At 39.2% G+C, this 22,252-nt stretch overlaps 1 protein-coding gene across 2 annotated transcripts; it reads right to left on the bottom strand.

Moving 5' to 3' along the window:
• Positions 1-68: 68 nt before the first annotated feature.
• Positions 69-21,754, bottom strand: ctage5 (CTAGE family, member 5). Of its 2 annotated transcripts, none has more exons than XM_026926500.3 (29): positions 21,496-21,754; positions 20,962-21,095; positions 20,272-20,364; positions 16,187-20,171; positions 15,550-15,840; positions 14,703-14,806; positions 12,337-12,468; positions 11,212-11,233; positions 11,035-11,123; positions 10,619-10,690; positions 9,341-9,451; positions 9,167-9,238; positions 8,230-8,334; positions 8,011-8,133; positions 7,540-7,636; positions 7,385-7,431; positions 7,026-7,116; positions 6,328-6,466; positions 5,543-5,644; positions 5,172-5,232; positions 3,993-4,028; positions 3,228-3,295; positions 3,043-3,113; positions 2,807-2,941; positions 2,469-2,588; positions 1,935-2,027; positions 1,717-1,769; positions 1,035-1,173; positions 69-947 (listed from the first exon to the last, which is right to left on the bottom strand). In XM_026926500.3, the coding sequence occupies exons 1-29, from the start codon at positions 21,602-21,604 to the stop codon at positions 763-765; spliced, it is 6,879 nt and encodes a 2,292-aa protein (XP_026782301.3). In that variant the 5' UTR covers positions 21,605-21,754; the 3' UTR covers positions 69-762. The 2 variants fall into 2 exon arrangements, with proteins under 2 accessions (XP_026782301.3, XP_034164016.2); XM_034308125.2 differs by having other exon boundaries at positions 18,500-20,171; positions 21,496-21,752.
• Positions 21,755-22,252: the final 498 nt, after the last annotated feature.

The raw sequence follows: 22,252 nt of genomic DNA, 5'->3' as shown, positions 1-22,252 counted from the left end.
TATGGGTAAAAATATAGTGAATTTTGCAGGGAATATTTGGCAAGTAGGGAACAAATTTAGACACACTGTTCATAGAAGGACAATTTTTATTAATGTTCTCGTTTGCATTTCTGTGATAAAGTATCCACTCTATAAATATGCAAACTACAGGGACGTTTCTGCACTGTCACATCATGTTTCTCAAAATTCACTACATTCTGTGTATGTACACATTATTCACAATACTGTATTGATACAAGTGCTGTATTTACACATCATCTTCAGCTAATTATTTATAAGTAAAAATTATTAAATATGACTACAACAAACATGAAGACCTGTGAGTCCAATGTTGTTTCATAAAAGACAAACATGTACTCCATATCTACACCGTCAGCACACAGGAGAAAGCGCGTGGCCGTGTACCAGAAACGAGATCTTTTTAAATAGCTTCATCCCAGTGGCAATTCTTTATTACAGTAAAAAATTTCAATAAAGTAATGTGACGACATGACAACAAAGTCAGCCCTTGAATAAAAGGAACAGGAAGTGACACAATGCACCTTTGTTCACTTCCAGATTCTGGTTGAATCCCATGTCGCAGTCTAGTGAGCATATTTAGTATTGAGAGATCGAGTTGATATCAGCGGAAATTACCCAGAAGTCATTGCATGCTATACACACTCCTCTCCTCGCTGTGTGACATTGAGATGATACACACTTGTTAGGGAAAGGATGGAGACAGGATAGAAGGAGATAAATGGAGGGATGGAGCTGAAGGGATCAGATGACGTCGTGTGCAGATGGAGGTTGCTCAGGCGGCTGCTCACTGCCTGGAGGTGAAGGTCTGGATGGAGGTTCGGGTGAAACATGATCAGCCAGAGGTCTCATTGGTGGAAATGCCATGTGGGGAGGCAGCGGAATTCTGGGAAAAACTCCAGGAGGAAGAGGAGGAGGAGGTCCTCGCACTGTGGATAAAAACAACACAAGTTATGAAGCACCCAGTTAGGTGCCATCGATGTTTATGTGAGGTTCGAGTGCAAAGTTAAACTCACTGGCCAGAGGAGGAGGAGGGAAGAAGTCGGGACGAAAACCTCGACGAGGGAAATGAGGGTCTCGGGGGTCCATTGGAGGAAAAGGAGGAGGAGGAAGAGGCCCTGCCCTTATATCAGCACCGGGCATCGAGCGGCCATTCTGTAACACACACACACACACACACACACACACACACACACAATAATTAAAAAATAGCATGGAAGCATTTTACCAGATGAAACAAATGTACCAAAATGAAACAAAAGGACCATTTAAAAACTGAAGTACTGGTAAAATTGGACACTTTTTTTTTTAAATCTATAGAATTAAAGTTTTAAAAAGCAATATTTAAAAGTAAAAATGTTGGTAAAGTAAATAAAAAAAAATCAGATACTTAAAAAAAACAAAAAAAAAACAAATTCCACCTGATAAAACAAACTGCACATTTATCCAAAAATGTCATAAAATTGGAAAATATAAAAAATAAAAAAAAAACTGTAAATGTAAAAATAGAGAAAATTGTAAATAAAGTAAGGACTGCATGATAAACTAAGAAAATGGTAAAAATGAAAATATGAAAACTGTAAACTATATGAAAAAAAAATAAAATATAATAATGACAATAATAACACATGGTAAAATTTTCACACACATTTGTGTGTGTGTGTGTGTGTGTGTGTGTGCGTAAAGAGGCACACATACATCTCGGATCCCGTTTTCTCTAAACCCAGCACCGTCTCCCCCGAACGGTGAATCTGCAGAGAAAACATAAAAGCAGAAACAAGCCGTAAGAACGTCGATCTGTGTACGGATATTTCCCAAACAGAGCTAACAGCCGTCCAACAGTGAGCGTTCTGATTGGCTGAGAGCAGGAGGAGTGTGTTACTCTGTACAGTATTACGAGTGGATTTAGATTTTACCAGATTTCTCGTTGTAGTACGCTTCAGGAGGAAGCGGCGCTCGCAGGAACGGGGCTGAGAGAGGTCTTCTGTACACGAGTCCTGGATCTGGACCTGCCGTGGACATGGAAAGATTTAGATTTTAATAAACAAATTTAATGTCAGTCAGGCACGTCGGGATGACTAGAGAAAATCTCTGGGTCAACAGTAATTTGGTTAAACTTGATCAGGAATTCAGAAACGTAATCATGTGATGTCCGTTTAGATCACATGAAGGTGTAAAGACAGTGATCCTGCCTGCTGTTTGCACGCCCATGAAAACTGTTTATGTTGTTCGGATTTAAACAGCTGATTTTGAATGACAGCAGCTAAGAGGAGTCCACAAAAACAGTTTGCACTCTCTGTCTGGTTGATGGTTCACAGACGTTTTAGCTCTTTAACCTTTTAAGTCTCGGCTAAGTACAATGATTAATCGCAATTTTATATATACACTGCTTTTAGTCATTTTGAATTTTTGCCATTCTTCATGCGACAGCAGTGGGCTGATCACTGTACCTGGTGGGCCGAGACTCCTGCGCTCTCTCTCTCTTTCTCTCTCTCTCTCTCTTTCCCATGTGGGGGAGCCACTTTCAGAGTAAGAAGCACTCCTGTCACCTTCCACACCACCAGGAGGAGCTGAGAGAGAGAGAGAGAGAGAGAGAGCGAGAGAGAGAGAGAGAGAGAGAGAGAAGTAAAGCATTTTAAATAAATAAACAAACTGAACCTGGCTGAAAGTGTAATAAGTGTTTAGCGTAAACAATTTTCTGAAGCTAAATTATTTTACAATATGATAATGTGATATGATTGAATGATTATACAATATAACAGCATTGTGTTTTTTATAGAGGCATCACCTCTGCCGCCGGGCATCATGGGAAACTGTGGAGAGACTCTGGGAGGCCCGTCCATCAGCGTCGGGGGGGACAGGAAGGGCCGAGTTTCAGAGGGGGGGCGACCGAGTGGAGACGGCCCGAACGGAGATCTTTCACCTGGAGGATTAACACACACACACACACACACACAATCATTTCATGCAGTGTATTAATTCCCTGTTATGATTATGAAAAAAAAGTCTTTTATCATGCTTCACCTCTAAACAGCGGTGCACGAGTCTGTGGATTTTTCTCCATCAGCTCCAGTTTAAACTGCCAGTCTGTTAATCTGCACTCAGACGAGAATCAAAACGAATATAAAACACCGCATTAACAGAGTGCATACTGTTCATTAAATATTACAACGAAAAGTGTAAATGACACATTTTGTGGTTCATCTCACCTCTGGCGCAGCACTGAGTTCTCTCTCTTCACGTCAGCGAGGTCTCGATCTGCAGCTCGGGCAGCCAGCTACAACACGAACATTACAACATCGGAACATCAGCGTTAAACAGCAAGATTATTAGTAACTTACATAAATCACTGCAGACAGAGAATCATTACAGCATGTGAATCACTACAGAATGTGAATCATTACAGCACGTGAATCACTACAGAAAGTGAATCACTACAGAAACCGAATCACTACAGAAACTGAATCACTACAGAAACTGAATCACTACAGAAACTGAATCACTACAGAAACTGAATCACTACAGAATGTAAATCAATACAGCATGTCAATCACTACAGAAACCGAATCACTACAGAAACTGAATCACTACAGAAACTGAATCACTACAGAAACTGAATCACTACAGAAACTGAATCACTACAGAATGTAAATCAATACAGCATGTCAATCACTACAGAAACCGAATCACTACAGAAACTGAATCACTACAGAAACCAAATCACTAGAGAAACTGAATCACTACAGAAACTGAATCACTAGAGAAACCGAATCACTACAGAAACCGAATCACTACAGAATGTAAATCACTACAGCATGTGAATCAATACAGAGCCAGAATAACTACAGAAACCAAATCACTACAGAATGTGAATGACTAAAGAAAGGGCATCACTGTAGAATGTATATTATGTATATTATGTGTAATATTTGAGAAACAGGCGTGACATGATGATACAGAGCAGAATTACTCACCCAGTTATCATGAGCCTTTTTCTCATGTGCAGCAATCTGAAAAGAACAAAAGAGGCATATTAATCCCAGCCTCCTGGGGCCAGTTGCACCAGCTGGACGTACGACTGGCTGTAAGACTAGGCTGGACGTAAAACACACCTACACAGAAGTCCTACGCAGAATTAATACCTGTTGCACCATCTAGGTGTAGTGCTATGTCTGAGACTAAATCTTACGCCTAGTCAAAGGTAAAGTGTACAGTGAAAAGTCTTGACTAGTTTCCAAGGTGAAAATAAAAATGGCGCGTCTAAAGATGCGAAAGAGTAATGAGAGACTGCACCAATGCTCTGGATATATCTGATAGAGAACTGATTGAAAGATTTCGTTTCAGCAGGGCTGAATTGTTGGAATTAATTGAGGAGTTATCACCGCAGATGCAACATTTAATGGATAGGAAACGGAACCCGCCGGGTTTCTGAGCAGGCTACAGTCTCTCCTGGCTGCCTGAAGAAGGTCTTTCCTTCACTTTGTTGACTGTCCGGCTTCCTAATCCACCCTCTGCTCCACTGACCGCCGCCACTATCCTCTGCCAGACGGCTTGTTTTTTCTTATTAGTTACGGTGTTGTTTTGTTCGCACACTAAAATATGCGTACTTACTGGAGAGTTCGATAATTTTCCTTGTTTCACAATCTGAGTGATTTATTTTTCGTTTCATCTCAGCAGTCATTTTTAATCTGTTCACTGGCGCCAATAAATGTCAGTTTGTAACCATAGAAACATGAATGGCTCGGCAACTATCACTGAGGTAGAATGTGTCTGCGTGGACGTGCATCATCTACGCTGGATGTAGCTGCACCTAGCCGTAGATTTAGGTGGTGCAACAGGTGTAGATATTTATCACAAGGCTGGACGTAGCCAAGTCCAGCGTAGGACTTACACCCAAATCTTTTTTACATCCAGCTGGTGCAACTGACCACAGGGTTTTATTATACCGTGATATCTTCTGTCCTCATTTAGGACTCAGGACTTCTGAGCTGCTATATGCTGCTGCTCTGTACAGTGAGTGTGGACTGTGTGTGTTTATACTGTCCCATATCCAATGTGTGTGTGTGTGTGTGTGTGTGTGTGTGTGTGTGTGTGTGTGTATGTGTACTAACTGCACTGAAGGATGATAAAGTGGGCGTGGTTAAAGGCAGTACCTGGTTTCTGTAGGCTTGATTGGTCTTCTCCAGCTCCTCCTCCAGCTCTTTGGATCGTTGTCTGAGTGAAATAAAATAATAAAATAATTGTCATCTTTAAACATGATTAACAACTGTTTTTTTTTTTTTTTTCCTTTTTTTTTCTGTTTGAAGTGACTTGTGGTTTTACTCACAGACTGAGAATCAATACGTAATGTGAATCTTTACAAAAAGAATCATTTCAGAAGGTGAATAAATCCAGGAAAAGAATCACTACAGAATGTGATTCCCAGCACTATGGAGCTTGCTCAGATGAAAGCATGTGCGCACACACACACACACACACACACACACACACACACACACACACACACACACACAGAGTTTCTAACCTATAAGAGTTCAGTTCATCTGTAGCCAGGCTGATCTTCTTCCCAGCTTTGTTGAGCTGCTCCTCTTTCTGTGAGCGCTCCTTCTCCTCCACCGTTAACATCCTAGATTAAAAAAAAAAACAAACCACATTTCAGTTCACTTGAATTCATACTGAATTCTAATTCAGACAGTAATTTTTATTATAGATCTCTGCTCTGTAATTGGGTGGTTGTTACACGGAGGTTGAACAATCTCTGATTTAGTCTTTTGAGTGGAGTAACAAGCTCTTTAATATTCTGCAGCATATTTCCTGGGAACTGAAATCTGAATATTTTTTAAGAATGTACAAGAATTCTGTAATTTTTACTGGGATCTAAAGAGTTCTGGACATTGTCAATTTTGAGTCCAAATAATTTTCTTTTTTGTTGTTGTTTTTTTTTCCACTCTGTAGTCTTTAGCAACCGTTTTCAAGTTAGAGCAACTGAATGTAATTTCGGGACTTCAGTGAGGATTTGCTGTGGGAAATCCTGTGAAATCCTGTGGAAGCCAGAGCAGGGATTACAAAATCGATCAGTAATGAAATGCATGAAACAGTAAGCTTAGAGCCATCCACAGGGTTGTGACTGGATGTATGTTGGGCTTTGGCAATTAATTTAAAAGGTATGGAATAAACAGTTTAAAAGCGAGATATATATGGCATCTGTGGAAGAGATGTTGGAACGGTTTGCACAGAAAAACAAAAGAAAAATGACCTAATGACTTTTTCTGAAACTGATTTGGCACGTGGATAAAACGAAGCGTTCACCTGTGCAGTTTGAGTTCCTTCTCCTGGTACATCTCAGACATGATCTGCAGTTTGTGCTGGAGTTTCTCGATTTCACTGGAGTACATGGAGCTCTCCGACTCCAGAGACTCTTTCTCACGCTGCAGCTGTTCAATACCCTCTGCAAAAGCCAAACCGGAATAGAGAGAAGATGTACAGATCTTACAGAGGAATAAAACGGAGCAGAGTAAAATGGCATAAAACGGTTTGGACTGGGATGGAGGAATGTGAGGAGAAGACTGAAAAAAATGTGGTCCAGAGTAATGTGGTGTGGAATAAAGTGGAGGTGAGTGGAATGGAATGAAGTAGAACAGAACTGGAGTAAAGCGGTTTTGTGCAGTAAAGCGGTTTTGTGCAGTAAAGCGGAGTGCAGTAAAGCGGTTTTGTGCAGTAAAGCGGTTTTGTGCAGTAAAGCGGAGTGCAGTAAAGCGGAGTGCAGTAAAGCGGAGTGCAGTAAAGCGGAGTGCAGTAAAGCGGTTTTGTGGAGTAAAGCGGAGTGCAGTAAAGTGGTTTTGTGGAGTAAAGCGGAGTGCAGTAAAGTGGAGTGCAGTAAGCGGAGTGCAGTAAAGCGGAGTGCAGTAAAGCAGATTGTAGTAAAAGCAGAGTGCAGTAAAGCGGTTTTGTGAAGTAAAGCGGAGTGCAGTAAAGCAGATTGTAGTAAACTGAGTAAAACTAAAAACCTTGAAGATCTTCTTTGGCTTTGATTTCATCTGTGAGTTTGGCGAACACTCGCTCCTTGTCCTCCTCCATGGCCTTCAAGTCTGCACTCATCTGTGAAGAAGGTGAGAACATGAGCACGCTGACTGATGTTACTCACCGTCACTCACCGTTACTCCACATCAGGTGTTTATTTAATAATGCAGTCTTTACTTTAACGGTCATCTGTAGAACTAGAACTCCACCGACTCACACTTAGATAGGTACTATGATTTAAGTGTGTAGTGGACACACACACACATACACACACACACACACACACACACACACAGAGGAAATAACATGACAACACACAACACCTTTCGTCCAAACAAAACCGTACCTTTGCTGCAGTGATCAGTTTCTGCACTTTCTGTTTCTGCCTGAAATCTGTGAGAATGAAACAATCAAATTTATTATTGACTCAAATCAGTTTATTAGAATCATGTATATTTTATTAAGACTAAAAGAAATCCAATGACGATTTAATGTTCAGACCTGAAGAGTTTCTGTTCTCTGATCCACTCGTGTCGTTCACAGCGCTCTCCTCCTCCGAGTCCCAATCTCTCATCTTCAGCAGACACTCTGTTAGAGACTGAGAGAGAGAGAGAGAGAGAGAGAGAGAGAGCGAGAGAGAGAGAGAGAGAGAGACCCGTTTACTGTTTGACTTTAGCAGATAAATATTCACACTTCAGTGGAGAGGTTTTAAGATCCCAAAATTACACATAAAGTCAATCAGTGTCATGTGACTGGATTTTCATAGCTTTTCAGTGGTGGCTATAAACCTGTTAGTTACTAAAGAACTAAATAATCAGATCTGTTTTTGTTTACACTTCACAATTATTTGAATAAATTTCAGTCAGGGCTGTATACATCTAAAGAACACACCAAAAACACACACACATCATCTTGTTTATGCCTAAATGTAAAAACAGAGAGAGAGAGAGAGAGAGAGATGAAGTAATGTACCTTTATGCGCTCGTCTTTATTCACGCAGTTCTCCATCATTCCATTGTGTGAAGTCTCACTCATCCTCTTCTCTTCCTCCAGCTCACTCAGTCTCTCCTTCCATCCCTCTGCCTCCTGCTCCAGCTGAGGACCAGATGATACACACGTGAGCATGTGCATACACAAAGAAACACACGCACACACACGCACACACATGCACACACATGCACACACACACACCTGTGCTCTGCTCTCCAGGAGCATGCTGTTCTCCTCTTTAGCCTCCTGGAGTTTCTTCTGCAGTCTCTCGGTGTTCATCTCGTGGATTTTCAGAGTCATTTTATCCTGAAACACAAATGTGTTTTACACAATCACACAAGATAGGAATAATATTTATATTTATATTTATCTGTTCTGTCTCTGAGATCACACTCCTGCTCCCATGTCTACAGCAGGGTGCACCTTCTAGCCAATCACGTCTGAGAGTTGGGAAACACCCACTTTTTTTTCAGGTTATGAACAAAATGACTACGTTTACATGCACATTGATATTCCAGTATTAATCAGAATTTGGCGATATTCTAATTAGTACAGAGTCATGCATGTAAACGCCACAATCTGATTACCCGATTCAGATTAAGACAATATTCTGATTTCCCAAATTCCGATTCTCGTCCCTGGAATTTGCGTGTTTTAATAGGAAATGCGAGGCATGTAAAGACCTTATTCAGAAAATCAGCTGAAAGGAGATACATGTGTGTGCTCAGTCCGCAAAGAATTGTGGGTGCTAACAGATGCTAGCTGAACACATGCGTACCCGACCCTTTCCGTGTCGAGGCGGTGTTGTCGAGGCGGTGTTGTCGAGGCGGTGTTGTTGGGAATTTTGGATGGAGAAAAGTGTTAGAGTCCTAATTAAATTAGTGTGAAAAAGTTATAATAAAACTAATAACTGAGCGTACTCTATAACCAACAGCAGCATGCTGAATCTCCCGGTAAATAACAGCGGGAAAAGGAAAAGCGCACGTGTAGATCAGCAAACTTACACCGATTAATATTTTGATTTCTGTACGCATATAAACATCATATTCGAAACACGGCTGCATCACGAATATAGACCTTAAACGGAATTTGATGTGTGTAAATGTAGTGCAGTTTTGATAAATAGATCGTCTCGTACCTGTTCTAGTTGAGATTTGCGCTCCCCGGCCTCCTCCTCTAGTTTTTTTAACATCTCTTCCAGTTTTGTGAGCTGAAACATACACACAAAGAACAGACTTGTTTTTTGATCCCTGATAAAAGCAACAAAAAGTAAAAATTCAGAGGTGATGAATAAACGTTTATCATACACTACCTGCTCTTCCTGCTGTTTCCTGAGCTGGTCCTGCGTGTTGAGCTCCTCCTGCATTTTCTCCATATCACTCATCATCTGCGCATTCGCCTCCTCCAGCTTCTTCGACATGGCCTTCAAACAATAAAACAGATATTAGTGTTAAAGATGAATAACTCGGATCAGGCTGAAATCTGTATTTACAACAATGAAAAAAAAAAAAACATTTATACTGTAAGTATTAGTAATTCTTACAGTTATATAAGACTTAGTATGAAACATCTACTGAGAGTATTGAGTGTTGTTGTTGTTGTTGACTTCAGCCATCTGACTGAAAGGTTTGCATCAAAGAAATGAAGGACGACAACTATCTGATAGTAATAAACCTTTTTATTTAGAGCTTTTAACCAGCCTGGGCAGCTTTAAAGGCTGAAGACTGTGCCTCGTAGGGTTTTACTGATACGACGCTTCTTTACTACTGTTTGTGCAGCTTTGTGTTGGTCTGTAAACAGGATTACTTCTTTACCTACTGCATCGTCTCTCCCTAAACGTAAACACTGTACTGAAGGCTTAAATAATGCTAAACACACACATACTTTCACATAGTGTCGAGGTGCTGCTGGGTCCTGGTCTGTTTTTCAGGCCCGAGTCACACATCAGCTTAATGCAGCTATCTGTCTTAATCCGTCTTAATCTGTCAGTCTACACACCTAAAGCGGCGGGACACTAGACTTTTCAGTTCCACTGACTAACTTTCATACGCATGTGAATGCTGGAGACCGGAAACGCAAGCTCAATGCGAAGAACTTTCGCATCTCGCGAAGAATATAAAATCAACACCAAAACAGAAGCACGTTGGAATCCATGAGATGCAGACAAAAAAAAAAACCTGCCTTGGTGTGTGATGTCGTATCTGGTTGCCGCCCATAGTCACAGCGGTCTCCGAAGAAATTTCGCATTCTGAAAGTGTGTCTTCGCCTTAATAAGTAATAAACAGGGATGTGTGTTCTGCCTCATTTTAATATTCAACTATCTGTAATGTTAATGCTTCAGCGTGATAAAGTAACTAAACTAATTTTCCAGTGCAGTTCAACTTTCCTCCTGTTGGTGCCTCACATGTCAGGCAGATGTAAAATAAACATCATGAACAGAAATAGTTTGCATGCAGCAAAAAGCTTAGAGGTTGGAAGGGAATGAAGCAGAGTGAAGTAAAATAAAGTGAAGTATCAGAGAGTGGAGTAAAATGGAGTCGAGTTAAATGGAGTGAAATGGTGGATAATCATCATGTAACACTCAGTCTACCTCCAAATCCTCTCTCTCTGAATCCTGAGCTGAAAGTCCACCATTCTGCAGCACAGTCTCCAGCTTCTTAAACTGTCAGGAGAGACACACACACACACACACACACATGTCAATATAAGCTTGTGAAACAGTTCTAATGAATGCAGCTGAAATAAAAACACAGATGCCAATCTAATAACTAATAAACTTGCAACTCAGTTTAACAAAATATACTTTTACAAAAGTAACACAGGGATATTCAGCTCATTAGAAACATTTGCATATTGGATGCTGATTGGCTTTTAGATTTTATGATGCAATAACACTCGTCTGTCACACTCGTCTGTTTTCCTTAATTATAGAAAACCTTTAAAACCCGGATTGGATGTGTGATAAAATTAGGCCACTAAATCCGTCATCATCTGTTCCTCACCCACCTTGTGTTCGCACTCACTGAGCGTCTCCAGAACCTTACACTTCTCCTCCAGAAGCTCTGCCACTTTCTGCCCCATCCTCCTCTCTTTACCTGGAAACGAACGAGAGAAGCGGTCAGAATCGATTCGGAGCCGAGAGCTAACTTTCAAAACGATATGAGTTTCAAATGCTGGACTTACTGCAGTATAATCTGCTCTTAATCTGCGGAGAGAGAGAAAAGAAAACAGGACACATTACACAGGAGTGCATAATACAGAGTAATGCTATTACAGGTAATATATACAGTAATTCTATTACAGATAATATAGAGAGTATTTATATTACACATAATAATAAACAGTATTTATATTACAGATTATATATGCAGTATTTATATTACACATAATAAAAAACAGTATTTATATTACAGATTATATATGCAGTATTTATATTACACATAATAAAAAACAGTATTTATATTACAGATTATATATGCAGTATTTATATTACACATAATAATAAACAGTATTTATATTACAGATTGCTAAGGCTCAGTTCACACAAGACATTTCAGCAACGGTCAGAACACGCCCTGACTCTGAGGTGAGAACTTTTACACCACATTATCAGAAGAAGAATCTGAACATGCTGTTGGTAAAACATGTGTAGAAATATCCAGAAATACAGAAGGTTTTCTGTTTATTTTCAAAGCACTTCTAATCTTTGGGTCTCAGATTACTGACCTGTAGAGAAAAAACTAACAACACAGTTAGAGTCTGAAGTAGGGCTGGACAATGTGACTTTATAATATTGATATCGTAGTAAATTATGCCACAATACACTTTTCTGAGATGTTGTGTGTACTGTGATATCTTTTTATAACATTTAAATGTTTTTTTTCTCAGAATTACAAGCTTTGCGAGTCCTTTTTCAGGCACGCTACAGAACTGTTGGAAATTCATTAGCAAACCCAACTCTAATATAAATTGCAATACATATTTTAGCGTATTGTAGAAATGTGTTCAAGTGTTGTGATGTGATATTTTTGTCATATTGAAGCACTATTTATAAATTCCACTCACCCTGAATATCCTATTGTACTTCATTTGAGGATGATGATGTTTAAAATTAATCATTGTAACTAGCTGTGAGCACAGTCTGTAATAATAATCCTGTATTTTTGGTGTGTATCTCAAGAATCAGCTGAGGAGAATGGATTAGATAACTGACAGATCTCAGGGTGCCATGACTTCTGAACTTCTTTTCCAATTCAGAAAATGTTCATCACGAACTAAAGTGTATAGAGAACTTTAGTGGTCACTTACTGCCTGGATGAATCTGCAGGTGAAGAGCAGGAAGGTGAATAAGCCTATCGTGGCGGTGAAGATCACGGCTTCCCACGGCAACCCGTAAAGATCAGGACCGGGTCGGATATCGTCAGGAAGTGACATCACGACCTGCAACGACACATCAAATCAGTCTCTCGATGAAAAGAGGAAGATGTTGGAGGAACGAACAACAAAAAACTTGAAAGTTTAATGGTGCAATATCACATGAACAACCACTTCCTCTCTGCCTCGCTCATCAAACTGAAATCAACGCAGCATTACGAGAATGACGGTGTAGTTCAGCATTCCCAAAGCAGAACATACTCATTATACGTGTTCTGTGTGTGAAGACATTGCCTCAGTAGGCAGCAGTTTATTGGCTTGTGTTTGTGGTTCTCAGATTAAAATCTGTCCCTGTTTGGAAATTTGGAAAGCAGCACAAGAGCAACGGTCTTCTTAGGTCCCGTATTCAGAGCAAAGCTTCCAGCACGTATCTCATCACCGCATTTACAGGATGAGAGTGAAGATTGAATAATATTTCAGAAATCGAGCAAAGTACAATTCCACAATAATGCTGTAAACCATTATACAAAATGATTTTATAAAAATTATTAGCACATATGACAAAATATTGCAATGCTGTAACATGAACTGAATTATGTTGTTGAAAAAAGAAAAACCTAAATCTATTAAATTTATTAAATAAAAGGTTTTGTGATGAAGCCGAAAATAAAGAATGTGATCTTCTTGTTTTTTTTTTTTTAAACATCTAAAATACTGTCTAGACAGATGAGTACAGATGTGTAGTGTGTTTAAAAGCTGTGATAATATACAGTATGATAAACAACCATCACTGTGCTTTAATAAATGAAAACGTAGTTAATTCAGGAGTGATAAAATGTCATTTCTGTCCAAATACACCTGCTGCTGAGGTGATGATGTCACTCGAACCTGTTTCTTTCAGTCAGTTTGTCTCGTCTTCATGAAATATCACAGGTTTAGCACCAGATGTTCAGAAGAAGATGAGGAAATCTGTAGATAATGTACAACTCTATACAGATTTCACACACAGGAGCGAGGATGTAAAATAATGAAACTGCTTCCATATGAGTGGATTATTGTAATTTATCCCGTTTGTGGATTCAGTGACTGTTTTATCTACACATTTTTTTTATTTTCCTAAAAACTCTGAACTGAAAACTGTGACATGTTTTAAAAAATAACAACATTACCATATAAATACACAGCTAAAAGTGATGAGCAGTTACTAGTGTTTCTAATCCTACTTTTAGTTCTCTTATTATCAATACATGAGAATGATACTTTAAAAAGTACATTATTTTAAAAGAAGAATGTTAAAAATGAATAATAAGAAGAATAAATAAGACATGAATGCAGACTTGGCACTTACATCCCTAATCTTCTCCATCGCAAGAGTGTAATAAATGTTCGCGCTTCCTTTAGTATCATTCACCTCCATAACATCAGAGTCATTATTAAATCCCTCTGCCATGATTATATAATATTTCTGTTTTATATAAACCGACGCTACTTTTATTTATTTGTTTATCTCTACTTATTCCATCTGTTGTCGCTCCATAGCGGCATGCGCATGCGCAGTGCGCCGAGAGGAAGCGCACTGCACTGCATCAGCTCGAGGGGGAAAACAGGTCATACTTCAGTCTAACATAAATCGCAGCTAAATCAAAACGCATTTTTATTCATTCTAATCGTTTTTTACAGTATTATGAGCTGAAACTGATTTTGAGTCGAAATCGTCCTTTTTTCGTTTAATTATCTCGAACACTAAAGAGAGCCGACACCCCTCTGAAGTGCCACATGGTTTATTCCACACGTCACCAATAATAAAACGCCACAATGGCTACGTGCTAAGGCGTTCTGCGCATGCGCAAGGCGTCGGTACACTGTTTTCAGGCATAATGTCAGTGTAAAGTTTCAAAGTGTGAATATAAATACAGCTCATTACAAAACAAATATTTTATTCTGATTATGTTATTTCGAAATGAATAATGAATCATTAAAAGTTGAGTTGACTACGTTACATTGGAACACTTGTGCTTTCAGTGACTTTAATCAGTCCATTAAAATACACTAAAACTTTTATTGACCTTTTTTTTTCTTTACTTGCTGATACTCACCTTCTGATCTCCTTCAGTGTCCATTTTAAACCTGTTCACCTGATGTGCTGTGAGATTAACATGAAGCTTGACATGAACATTCCCAGAGTCTAAGCTCTGCTCTGAACTGCTTTTGGTGACATGTCAAGTGCACAGAAGGAAAAACACTCCAGACTGGAGTGCAGTCTTAAAGGAGCAGACCGTGGACCTGGTTCCTGTTCCTACCTCATGGATGACGTGGTTCACCTGTGCACTCTCCTTCACCACGAACGCCAACGCACCGCTTGTGAATTCAGCAACAAGAGCCGTGTATGGGTGCAGAAGTCCTTCTGTCAGAAAGAAAACGGCTTCAGATATTCCGAGTGGATTAAACACACAGAGGTCTAAGACAGTATCCACTGATTACTCCGTCAAAAAGATGGAGATGGATTAGATCCTGTGTGATGCGAATTTTAGGATTTTTATCAAGAAAACTGTGTTTTCATTTACCGAGTCATACGTCAAGGGTTAAAGATTTAAGAGTTAAATTAGTTTGGCCCTTTTGTTGTCAGTTTTATTTCCTGCATTAATACCATACTAACATTCCTGTGACTATCCCTCTATCACATCTAATGGTTTCATTTTATTAATTGCAATCTATTCTTAATATATTTCATTTTATTCTATTTTTGTGTACTTTAACTCCTCATGCTTTGTTTTCTACTTACATTATCTTCATCTTTTTACTTCACCTCTTATTTTATCCTTACGCATTCTACTGCATTTCTTTTTTATCATTTACTTTTACAACTTGTATGTACAGCACTTTGAGCTACCACATGCACTCTAAACAAAGTTGTGTCTTCTGCTTATTATTATTATTATTATTATTAATAACAAATGCAACAATCTTTCAGTGATAATGGCTTAAAAGAACAGGTTGGGAAACATATGATGAGCTTGTCATGTTACCGAGAAACTGCAAAGAAGCGTAAACTACTGTCAGAACTGCTATAGAGAATTAATCCACACCTCCTGACCAATCACAATCCAGATTTCAGCAGCGCTGTGGTGTAAATAATGGAATATTTACCGTTTTGGGATTCTTCAGGTTCCAGAAACTCTTCAGTGATAATGTTGGTGTCCGTCTGAGGAGCAGTTTTCTGGTCAGACTCGAATGCGTCTAATATTCGACTCTTGTCAGTGACGACTTCTTGGTCATTAGAGAGTGATTTACTGATTAAGCTGTCCGAGTCATTTATACTGAAGCTGTTGTCCATGTTGTTGTCCATGATGATGTCCTTTCCCGTGTCTTGCTCAGAGATTGGTCTGTTCTCAGTTGTACTCACACACTTTTCATTGACACACTCAGTCTGACTCGGATCTGTTGGGAGAAACACATGAACGCATGAACGATTTTTCCAGCTCATTTTGAAATGTCTAGTCGCAGCGAGTCATCAGAAGATTAGATCTTGAGGATGTTTCTTTGCTCATATCAGGTTCTTCATCAGTTCTACTAAGTGAAGAAACATCCTCAAGATTATTAAAAATGACCCACTACTACTAGACTTATAACAATGAGAAGAAATCAATAACTGTATTTAGATCAGTGTGAAGAACAGGTTCCTCAAGGGTTCTTAAAGGGAACTTATCTCATATTGATCCACAAGGAGAAAAATAATTAAATAAATAAGTCTAAAAATATATATATGTATATATATCATTAGTACCTGAGCTTTTATCTACACTGCCATCTGCTAGCACGGGTATAAACTTCTTTCTTAGCATCGCTAAGACAGTGTGTATGGTTTGTAGCGATGGCTTGATTTCTTGATTTCTGGTTTTCAGAAGATGTTCCAGTGTTTGTTCGAAGTCTTGAAGCTCAGCGAGCTCTTTATTGTTAATATAGTCAGAGTGTCCGATGTTGAAATCCAGCCATGATAACATTTCTCCATGGAAGAACTTCAGAAGATCCTGTATGTTCTCCTCACTGAGATGAGATTGTAAGTTGGGATATATACGTTTGTGTGTCTGAGCTGATGTAGGTGTTATTTGGTGTTTAACATCCACCATTTTATCTCCATTTTGTTTGCTGACATGATCATTTTGATCTCCATCAGACGTACTGGAAACCTCAGTCTCAGAGCCGTCTTTTGATGGAGGTTTATCTTGTATGTTCTTTGGTGTGATTTCAGCTTGCTTTACCACAGCACTTTCACGTTTCTCAGTCTCTCTGGAGTCATCAGGATCAATCTCCAGGTTCTGTTTGTTCTCAGAGATGCTGTGAGTGTTTTCTAAACCATGAGCAGAGCGTAAACTCAGCTCTTCTTTCTGAATAAGGTCTACGCCCTCTTTTTCTCCATCAGATGCTGCTTGAGTAATATCACCTCCTTTTTCTCCATCAGTCTCAGTGTGAGTAATGTCTACACCTTCTTGTCCTCCAGCATACTCCACTTGAGTAACCTCACCACTTTTGCTGTCTTCACCAGCGTCTACTACATTTTTTTGACATTGAATTATGTCTATACTTTCTTTTTCTCCACCAGACTCCATTTGAGCATCATTTACATCTTCTTGTCCTCCAGAATACTCCATTTGAGTAACTCCACCTTCCTTTTCTCCACCAGACTCCATTTGATTAATCTTTAAACTTTCCTTTTCTCCATCAGTTTCCATTTGAGTAGCATTTATGTCTTCTTTTTCTCCATCAGACTCCATTTGAGCAACATCTACATCTTCTTGTTCTCCAGAATACTCCATTTGAGTAGCTCCACCTTCCTTTTCTTCACCAGACTCCATTTGAGTAATCTTTAAACTTTCCTTTTCTCCATCAGTTTCCATTTGAGTAGCATTTATGTCTTCTTTTTCTCCATCAGACTCCATTTGAGCAACATCTTCTTGTTCTCCAGAATACTCCATTTGAGTAGCTCCACCTTCCTTTTCTCCACCAGACTCCATTTGAGTAATCTTTAAACTTTCCTTTTCTCCATCAGTTTCCATTTGAGTAGCATTTATGTCTTCTTTTTCTCCATCAGACTCCATTTGAGCAACATCTACATCTTCTTGTCCACCAGAATACCCCATTTGAGTAACTCCACCTTCTTTTTCTCCAGCAGACTCTATTCCTTTAATGTCATCACCTTCTTTTTTTCCACGATGGTCCATTTCAATAATGTCATCACCTTCTCTTTCTTCATCATACTCCATTAGAGTAATGTTCACACTTTTGTTTTCGCCACTATACTTTATTTGAGTAGCATCACCACTTTCCTTTTCTCTACCATACTCCATCTGAGTAACATCTACACCATGTTTCTCATCATTAGACGCCGTATGGATGGTTTGCGCAGTCTCACTACTCCGCACCTTCATATCTGCCTCTTCTGTCTCAGGTAACATGTCTGCTGCTTCACCTTCATCCTGAGCTTCATCAGTTTCATCTACAGTCTCAGAGTTGTTCTCTAGAACATCTGTCCTGACCTGAAGACCTGAATCTGACCCGGTCTCACTCTCAGACTGTGGCTCTTCTTCACCAGGAATATCTGTAAATTGATCTTTCTCAGGAATGCTTTTATTATCATCACTTGTACTTGCGTCACCTTCACGGCTTTTTGATGTGTCTGAAGCATGTTGGGCTAACTCAGTCCAGCCCGGTTCCTCTGTTAGTGTCTCAGTCTCATCAGTATTAAGCACTGACGTCATGTTCTTACTTTGGCCCATGGACAGATGAGCTGAACCTGAGTCAGAATGATCATTGAACTCATCTATATCCGCATGTATATCAATAAAATTTGTACTAATATCTGTGGAGATCTTTTCACCATCACCACCCATATCCTGCTTATTACAGTCTAATGAACTTTCTACAGTGTTTATTTGGGCCTCAGCTATGTTAACTTCCTGCACAACTTCTTCTTCTTCTTCTTGTTCGCTACCCAAAGCAGCTCTTTGAGTCGATATTTCACTAATCCCATCCGTCAGTCTAACACTAAGCTCATCATCATTATCACTTTCGTCATCATTATCATTCTGTCCCTCCTTACCTGTATCTGAAGTCTTTTCTCCATCACTTTCTTCTTTATCTCCAGCATCGTGGGGTTTAAATGGTGATTTTAGGCTGTTAATCATCATCGATAGGCGATTGACGGAAAATATGGACTGTGATGTATCCTGGCTTTGGTCAATGTCTGTAATGTTATCAGTGTTTTCCTTTTCAGTCAGTTCTGAATCCTCATCGTCACTGCTTAATTTCGTGACGTCACTTTGATCACTGGAGACATGAGACTGCGTCAGACTCGGCTCTGATGTGATCGTTTCGCTCAGCGTGGTTTCATCATCACTTCCTGCTCCTTTAGAAGGCGATCTCAGGCTGTCAATCACCTCCGAGAGCCCGTTCATAGAAAACATGGATGGTGATGACGTGTCTTTGGTGTTTTCACTCTGTGCTTGGCTCTCAACATCTTTCATGCCATCAGGAATATCATTTTTGTCAGACGTATCTCCATACATGTCACTGATTCTGCTATAGACAGTGTCGTACCACCCTGCATTATTATTCTCAGCAGTGTGAACAGTGTTGTCCAGTTTCTCGTCTCGGCTTGACCGTACATCTTCGGTTTCAGATGTTACTTGAGGATCTCCTCTACCATTTTCAATAACTTCACTCTTATCCAGAGCATCTCCAGCATTTCCATCAGGAGTGTCTCCATAAAATCCTGTAATTCTGTTATAGACGCTTCCATACCATGCTTCACCGAGCTGACTGGTTTCACCCGACTGATCCTGGATCTTCACTTCCTGTTTCTCGTCTTGGTTTGCTGGATTTCTGTCTCTTTGTGATGATTCTGATCTCAGTTCTGGATTTTTTTCATCCTTGGAAATCATGACTTTATCTACATCCATGCCTTGATCGCTCAAACTCTCTTTTCCTTCATCTTTACTAGCTTCGCTTTTATCAGAAGGTTCTCCGTAAAAGTTTGTGATTCTGTTATAGACGCTGTTGTACCATCCTGCATCCTTCTTGTCACCAATTTTCTTATTTTCAGTAATCGTCTCAGCCAAGTCTTCCGCTTTAAGACTCATTGCTTCCTGTTGTTCCCTTAGATTTTGCATATTTTCATCCAGACTCAGTTTCTTGGTTTCAGAAGGTGGTGTGTCTCCTCCTCCTCCTCTTCCAAAACCTAAAGCATTTTTTATTCCATTTCCCAGCAAGTAACTGGACTGATCATTGGGCAAATCCTCATTATTCTCGGTTTCATCCTTGGAGTTAGCCTGTAAATCATTTTTCCCAAATCCAAAAGTGTTGGTCAGTCCATCTCCAATCCAGTCGAGAATTTTAGTTTGTCTCTCCACCTCATCCAGTTGGTCTTCGTCCAGTTGGTCCAAATCCAAGGCCAGTTTTCTGCTCTTAAACTTCTCCTGCTCTTTATTTCCATTTCCTGCTTCATCAGCATCGTTAGCAAACCATCCGCTAACAGTAGATCCGATCCAGGAAGATCCGCTTTGTTCTGGTTTCCCTCTGTCTTTATTATCGTTATCAACGTGCCTCATTTCGACATTGTCATTTGTTTCAGATGCTTTGGAGACTCGATCATCAAAATCACTGTTACCTAATTCTTCAGACTCAGCAGTTTGATCTCCGAACTCGTAATCGTCAAATTCTTCGCTGCTCGCGATTATTGTCCCGAACGCATCCATACAGAAGAAGTCTGTTTTCTGAAAAGGAAATATTTGCCTGTGAGTCATAACACCATGACAGCAAACAGAACAGCATGAGATCTTTTTGCTCCTGTTGTGTTGTCTTCTCGAAACTTACCTGAGTACTCATCTCAATTTCCTTTTTCTCATCAACAAAAACTTCATCGATTTTCACAGCGTCTTTGGGAAAATAACCAAACTCTTTATCTGTCTGAAAAACAAACACAAATCAAACACAAATCATACACAAATCATACACAAATCAAACACAAATCAAACACACAACCCTAAATGCTAACTCTAAATCTCTAAAATCTCTAAATCCTAATTACTAACTTTATATTATAAAACCTTAGATGGTAAACACTAACTTAAATCCTAAATGCTAATCATAATCTCTAACCTTAATGCTAATCCTAAACAAATTGTCAATTTCAGCAATGCTAAACAATAATCCTGAACAATTATAAAAGTCACAAAGTCTACATTCTGAACTCTAAATGCTAATTATGTACAAATGCAACATGTTTACAATTCATTTAAGCAAAAAAAAAAAAAAAAAAAAAGCAGATGTAAATCTAAGTGCTAATCCTAACCCATAAAAGCTCACACTATCAGTAATAACAAACCAACAACAAACAAAACACTGTAAATAATCTCACAATCCTCGCATGAAGCTAATGCTAACACACTTAAGCTAATGCAGTCCATGTAATAACTAACCCTAAACCCTAAAATAAATCCTACATAATGCTTTTTCTGTTGGTGAAAGAAAGACCAGGAGTAATGAAGGAGTAAGTTTTCTCACACTTCCAGCCCACAGGTCGCTCCGTTTCCGTGCGAGTTTGTGGTAAACGTCGATCATGTCGCCTTTTTTAAAGCTGAGAAACCTGCAGTCCTGAGCGTGATGATCTCTGACCGCCTGGACACGGCACATCAGGCCTTTAACACGGACAGGAAAATACAAACTACTGAATTAAACCTCTAGCAAGCTCTGCATTTTGTATAATAATAATAATAATAATGATAATAATAATAATAATAATATCTATTAGATGTTTAATGACTATAATAACTGTACAATAATATATCAAACATAAAACAGAACATTAAATGATAAATATTTCAGATTTATTTATTACACTATACAGTCAGAATGATAGAATCATATCATCACACTGTTATTATTAAAATATATTAAAAATAATCAGGAATTAAATAATAGAGCAGAATCTCAACTCATCACAATCATTTCTAACTAATTAGCACAGTTAGTGCTCAGTGTCTGAGTGAATTAATAATATTATTATTAACATTAATAATAATAACAACAGGAACTTACGTGCGCATGCGTCGTCTCCACACGTCTTATAATCAGACATTAATGCTGAACTCTGCAGCACCAAGCTGAGAATAAACTGCAGTAAAAGAAAGACGTGTACAGCGGCCATGGTGCTGGAAGCTTCACATCAGTTTCACATCAGCAGCTCCGTCTGCGTCCCTTCATTTCCAAAAAAAGAAAGAAAGAAAAGTAAAAAGCAGTAAAAGCAGAAGCAGGAGCAGTGATTGAGGACGAGGCCGAGTCTGAGAGACGATCAGAGGTTACTGAGAGTCAATCATTAACGCGGGTTTGACACGTTACTGCAGGAAGTGACACAGCACACAGGACAACGAGTACGACCCCGCTCATCTGTGGGCCTCAGTGCAGCCGCTGCCATTTCACTGAGAAATAACCTGAAATGTTACCACTGCATCATTTTACACAGGCTCACTGCACACACACACACACACAAACACACACAAACATACATACACATACACACACACATCACTGCCACTTTAATTCAGTTCAATTCAGTTTTATTTGTATTGCGCTTTTAACAACTGACATCGTCACAAAGCAGCTTTACAGAAATAAATACATTCAGGATATAAATGTTAAATTTATAAATTTATCTCTAATGAGAAGCCAGAGGTGAAGAGATGATATGAGGAAGAAACCTTGTGAGGAACCTTGTGAGGAACCAGACTCAAAAGGGAACCCATCCTCATCTGGGTGACTCTGGATAGTGCGATTATAAATCATTCCCTCTGTAACT

The sequence above is a fragment of the Pangasianodon hypophthalmus genome, chromosome 10 (assembly GCF_027358585.1).
Source record: "Pangasianodon hypophthalmus isolate fPanHyp1 chromosome 10, fPanHyp1.pri, whole genome shotgun sequence".
Classification (NCBI taxonomy): domain Eukaryota; kingdom Metazoa; phylum Chordata; class Actinopteri; order Siluriformes; family Pangasiidae; genus Pangasianodon; species Pangasianodon hypophthalmus.
This window is presented reverse-complemented; position numbering and strand designations above follow the sequence as displayed.

Bases quoted from the DNA above. Each gene is read 5' to 3' on its own strand.
- ctage5 (XM_026926500.3), bottom strand. From the start codon at position 21,604: ATGGCCGCTGTACACGTCTTTCTTTTACTGCAGTTTATTCTCAGCTTG. The intron at 7,432-7,539 runs GTCTGAACATTA...TCATTCTCACAG, and splicing joins AGAGAACAGAAACTCTTCAG to ATTTCAGGCAGAAACAGAAA. The intron at 5,645-6,327 runs GTGAACGCTTCG...TTTTTAATCTAG, and splicing joins AAGGAACTCAAACTGCACAG to GATGTTAACGGTGGAGGAGA.